This window comes from Gekko japonicus, unplaced genomic scaffold (genome assembly GCF_001447785.1).
Source record: "Gekko japonicus isolate JY-2015 unplaced genomic scaffold, Gekko_japonicus_V1.1 scaffold4246, whole genome shotgun sequence".
NCBI lineage: Eukaryota > Metazoa > Chordata > Lepidosauria > Squamata > Gekkonidae > Gekko > Gekko japonicus.
In genome coordinates, this window is record NW_015165370.1 from 1 (window position 1) to 5,752 (window position 5,752).

The following is a 5,752-nucleotide window of genomic DNA, read 5'->3' on the forward strand; positions in this document are numbered from 1 at the left end:
TGTTCTCATTTTGAAGAATTTTCATAATTACTTGCCAAGCCCCAAGGGTGCTGTCATTTATTGACTTGAATCCCATCCACCCACCTCCCTCTCCAGTTGGGACAGATAATTTAGGAGAGGCACCTATGTAGCCAGTGTTCTGCTAGGTTACATGCATGGCCTGGCAATCCTAGGTGGCCTTATTGATGGTGTAACGTCGTCATGTGGTGTTATCTCCATGCCTTGGTGAAAACCAGTGGGCAGAAAAATGTTACTGTAAGACAGGATTTGGGAGGGAATCAATGCAAGGTTGCCATTTTCAGTGGGTGCTCAACCTGGAACATCACCTCTGCACTTGCCTTGAGATCTAACAGACAAGGTTTTAGAACCGCAAGGATTTCAGAATCAGCCCTTGGTGTGTGTACTTCATAGGTCATCCTCATCTGCCTGCAACCTGTATTAGTAGGGTTGCCATCCCCCTGATGGGGGGCGGGGGTTCCCCTGATTTTCGACCCTCCGATTTGCCTGCCGGCCAAAAACTCTATGGTACCATAGAGTTTTTGACCGAACGATAGAGTGTTCCTCCTGGCGACATGCCTAACGTGATGACATCACTTCTGGGTGATGTCATTGTGGCACATGCGCAAGATCATCCCGGGAAGAAACCTCCATCCCCCGCCAGCAGAAGGTAGGGACCTAGCAACCCTACATATTAGCAACTTCTGTGCTGATTGTAATTGACATAAGAATTCCAAACTAACGAACAGTTGCATACCTTAGAAGATTTTGGTGCAAAAATCTGCAGCTGTAAGTATGCAGCACTAGAGTTTACACTTGTTATTACAAAATGCATTTTGAATGCTTTTTAAAATGTAATTCATAGGACCCCTAAAAGCCTGGCTACATTCAGTTTCCAAGTGTGCCACACCTCTCACCTTCCAGCCTCGGACATAGGCCTGAATAAGAAGAGCTGCCATCTTCATCTTGGAATATTTGTTCTTTTGCTGTAAAATAAATTTTTCACTTCAGTAGAGAGACAGACCATGGGCAAACAGGGGCCCATTTGTTTCATACAAGCAGCAGACAAGAGCCTCCAGTGCACGCATGCACACCAGTTTCACAGCACTTATCCTCTGGTCAATTAGTTTTACCCTAGCATGAAGTCCATCTGCCCCTTATGTTATGCTTGGTATAGGATGCAGAACCTTACTTGCAAGAAATTACCTCTATCTAACAAAGCCTTGCAAATTCATAAAGGAAGCTATATCATAAGGCGGGGGTCCCTAACCTTTTTGAGCCTGTGGGCACCTTTGGAATTCTGACACAGGGGGGTGGTTGTGACCACAAAACGGCTGCTATGGGAGACACAACCTTTCAGAAAACAGCTACATTCCACATACACCCAGAAGAAACAAGTGCAGGGGAGAAGGTGGTAATTTTTTAAAAAAAGAGCGTGAGTAAAAACTAACACTGTGATGGCAGCTGCCATTGAGACGACATTTCTAAAAATCTGCTCAGCCAACCATTTCTCCAGTGGTTAATCAGATGCCTTGTTAGGCAAAAGCCCTACCTGGCCCCACTCCCAGCCGGGGTGCCATAGTGCCCACGGACACCATGTTGGAGAACCCTGTCTCAGGGCATATCTGCACTTTAGACCAGTTTTGAACCAGCTTAATTGTTATGGCTTCTATCAAAGTATCTTGTGAACTACAGTTTAGTAGGGAGAGGTTGACCATGAAGAGCTTCCCAAAACCACAATTCCCAGGGGTCTCTGAGGGAAGGGAATGACTGTTAAACCTGATTAAGTCTGTGATGAAGTTACGACTTCATTACAAAGGATACACGACAACAGATGCCCACACCAAATAAATGCAACATAGAATTGAGGCCATCTCTGCTCCTTGTTGGTTGTGCACTAGGCAAAGATCTGACACGGCGTAGTCACTGGCAGCTTTGCACAGCACAGAAAATACTAAGGCATGCAAGCCACAAACCAGAGTCCCCATCTTACTTACTGCATGGCCCCGGTACCAGGCAGAGATAAGGATCTGGCTCTTGCGCATCTTTTGATAGTGCATGCGGCATTTCCATGCCCGGTAAGTTGCTTGAATCAGGGCAGCCAGCTCCTCGACTCGCCGCTGACGTCGGTCTTCTAAGTTAAAAAGCTGTGGAGGGAGGATTGGAAACCAGCAATATCAATAGTCAGATCCGAGTGCATTGGGCGTTTGCCCTGAGTTGCATTTATTCTAGCATTGCCATTGGAACCTCACAGTTTTATAAATCTGTTCATTAAATTAAATTATAGTATGGCATTATGTGTAGAATAGCCAGGAGATCCTAGGGTTGTCTGGCAGCCACAAGTTCTAACTCTTAATGTTGTGCTAGTGGCGAGCTAGATTCTTTTTACGGGCTGAGAGAGCTCTGAAAGAACTGTAACTGGCCCAGGGTCACGCAGCTGGCTTCATGTTGGAGGAGTGGGGAATTGAACCCAATTCTCCAGGTTAGAGTTCAATGCTCTTAACCGCTACACCAAACCGGCTCTCTAATCCATTTGCATTTAAACCAGTTAAAAATATGAAGAGAAAAGCTAGGACATACATTCCGCTTCTCTTCTTCAGGCTACCTGGGTCTATATCCACACATCACTAGATGTGCTATAGATGTGTGACAGCCATCATTTGCTACTGGATTGTCTTTATACACTTAGGGAAATCCAGTTGCAAATGATAGCTATTGTGCAACAATAGCACAATATGCAACAATGTACAGAAGCAGGTCTACTTTCCAAGGTGTCAAACTTAGCACAAAGGACAAGCAAGAGAACCTGTAATGTGGTTTCTGTTTTGTTGTGTAAAAACAGACTGAACCAGTGTTCCCTCTAAGATGAGTTAGTGTGAGCTAGCTCATAGTTTTTTAGCCTCCAGCTCACACGTTTTTGTCTTAGCTCAGGAAGGATGACCTCCAGAGCAAACTAATTGATGCGGTAGCCAGATTGCTCGCTCACAACTTTAATGCCAGTAGCTCAAAGTAGAATTTTTGTTCACAAGACTCTACAGCTTAGAGGGAGCATTGGTCTGAACCCATGATACTGTCTTCAGCTGGCTCCAATAGCTGCTTTGGCACGTCACCCGGAAGTGATGCGGGCATGCCGAGCACGCTGGGGGCGGGGCCACGGTCATCCGAGGGAAAACTCGCTTTACTTCCGGGCACTCCAGTCGTTCCGCGCGCTCCAGCCGCAACCTGGGAGTCCCCCACTGCGGCTCAATTCTCACTTGGCAACCCTACTTGATAGCCTGCCTCTGCCTCCCAGCCCTGGTATTCTTTGGAGGTAACCAAATACTTGCCAGGGTCAGCCCTACGTAGCTTCTGAGATCTGATGAGATCGGGCTTGCCTGGGCTGTCCAGGTCAGGGCTGGATGTTGCCAAAGTTCTTGACAACTCTGATTTGACTTGGAAGTTATCGTTTCTTATTGCTTGGAATGAAACTGAAGCTATCTTTTCACCCAATTCAAACAGTGGCTGTGGTTCAGGGGTAGAGCATCCATTCTGCATGCTAGAAATCCTTTGTTGAATCCCTCCCATCTCCAGTGGAAAAGATCAGACAGTAAATGATGTTAAAGGATCTCCGCCCTGGAGAACCGCCGCCTGTCAGAGTTGATAAGACTGACCTTGAAAAATTAAGGATCTGACTCAAAATAAAGCAGCTTCATGTATTCATATGAAGGAAACATTACAGTTAAAACTAGTGCCTGTTTTTGCACCAAATGCATGTAAATGCAAAAAAGGCCATGACAATAAACAGGAGAATAATTTCGTAAATAATTCATAGAAAACTAAGAGAAATGAAAAGATGGCATATCCATTCATTCCTACTTCAATTCGAATGGGAGATGGCTGGATTGAGAGGGTGGAGGAAAAGGAAAGATTCCCTCCCAAGAATTCTCAGTGCAATTGTTCCCCATGGGACATAGAGTTTGTGCGGAGCAGTTCAGATTCTTTCTTTACTCAGACCCATCCCCACCATTCCTTCCAGGGTGGTCAGCCGGGAACTGGCAAGAGTCTAGGGTGGTGGGGACATTGGGGGGGGGGGCACTGTTGCATGATGGCATTACGGAAAACCCAGAAATAACATCATGCTGGTCTAGAAATCACCATAAACTCCATGGTTTCTGCAAATTCCTAGAATGGCATGACATCACACTGACAGTGATTTCTTACTTTTTTGGGGGGTGGGGTGGGGAGCTGGGGATTGATAATCTCCAGCTCCCTGTGAGTAACTGGCAATGCTAATTTCCAGTTGTGGGGGTTTAATACATTTCCTTTCCTTTCTAAGTACTGGTCAGTCATCAGGGGCAACTTATTTCCCTGTTGCTGTGCTACAGATAATTAGTATCAATAAATTAAGCTGAGCAAGTGCAGAGTTGCAAAAGGCCTAGATCAAACCAGCGCTCTTAGCAAGAGCTCAGCTCCCCTACATAGCAATTAAATGTAAAGTCTGGAAACCTATGTACATTCACAAAGAGTAGAGATGAATATTGTTAGGTACAAGACTCGAGGCAGAAGGTGAACAGTGATAACAGCTTTATTGAGCACGAAGTCAGAAGAACCAGAACGAGACAAACAATGGAGCAACAGGCTCCTTTTTAAACAGTCTGGGCTTGGCAAGCCACGCCCACATGTCAGATAAGATCCAATCAGAAACTGTACATAAAGACCAATCACTTTGCTTCCCTCCAGAACTTCCCTTGTTCTGATAGGTCGGTTTACAATACCTTGCTACATTCTGTTCCATACATAACAAATATGTTTCACTCCATTTTTAACCCGAAGATGTAAGATAGACAGTATCCTAATTTTAAAATCTCAGCCTCAGTACTTAGTGAAATTTTTAGTTGTACATATTTTATTGTCTGAATATAAGGAATAAAACCTATCCCAGGTTTCTCATTGTTTATTGCAAACTTATTTTGGCACAGAAGCAACATTTAGACATTCTTTTGAAAACGGTTGTTTAAGTTGTTCCCACTCATGACAGACCAACCTTAACCAGGTCTACTCAGAAATCCTACTCAGGTCTGTTCAATGGGGCTTACTCCCAGGAAAGCATTTGTCCAATTGCACTCACTTGTCCTCAGTGAACTCATCATATAACCAACTCCTGACTGGTTATAACTTCTGACATCATTCCTTTCACCAATTAATTCCAATTGGGTGGCGTCACCCAAGTAACTAATTCAAGAAGTAAAAAGAACAGAGGCAGAAAGGAGAGGGAAAAGCACTTTGAATTTGCAAGTAAGAGCAGCAGCAGCAGCTGAAGAACGCAGGAAGATAAATAAGCCCTGTTGGATCAGACCAGTGGTCCATCTAGTCCAGCATCCTGCCTCTCACAGCAGCCCACCTGGAGGGCCAAACAAACCAGGAACAGAGGACAAGGCTCCCCACTGCTGCTGCCTCCCAGCACTGGGATTCAGAGGTTTGCTGCCTCTACATATGAGTCCAGCGCACCTTAAAGACCAACAAGTTTTATGGGGCATAAGCTCCCTTTATCACATATGAAGTTGCTACTGGACTCTGATCTAACTCTACGGTGCTAATGGACTCAAGTGCAGGGCTTTTTTTCTGGGGGAATGAGCCAGAATGGAGTTCCAGAACCTCTTCAACAAAATTCTTTTTAAGGTGTTTAAAAGTTCATTAAAGATTGAAAACTTTCTTTCCCTCTTGAGAGTTCCGGCACCTCTTAAAAAAAAAAAAAAAACGGCCCTGCCCGAATCTA

The 5,752-nt window shown here is 44.9% G+C and overlaps 1 protein-coding gene across 1 annotated transcript in view; it reads right to left on the bottom strand.

Annotated features, from left to right (window-relative positions):
• Positions 1-914: 914 nt before the first annotated feature.
• The window catches only part of MYO1A (myosin IA), a gene marked incomplete at its 3' end in the record, with an annotated part of 73,304 nt that continues 68,466 nt past the window's right edge, over positions 915-5,752 (bottom strand). The window contains exons 20-21 of the mRNA XM_015410622.1: positions 1,995-2,144; positions 915-983 (exon numbers count right to left, since the gene is read on the bottom strand). Coding sequence (XP_015266108.1) covers positions 915-983; positions 1,995-2,144 — 219 coding nt within the window. The remainder of the gene's footprint in view (positions 984-1,994; positions 2,145-5,752) is intronic.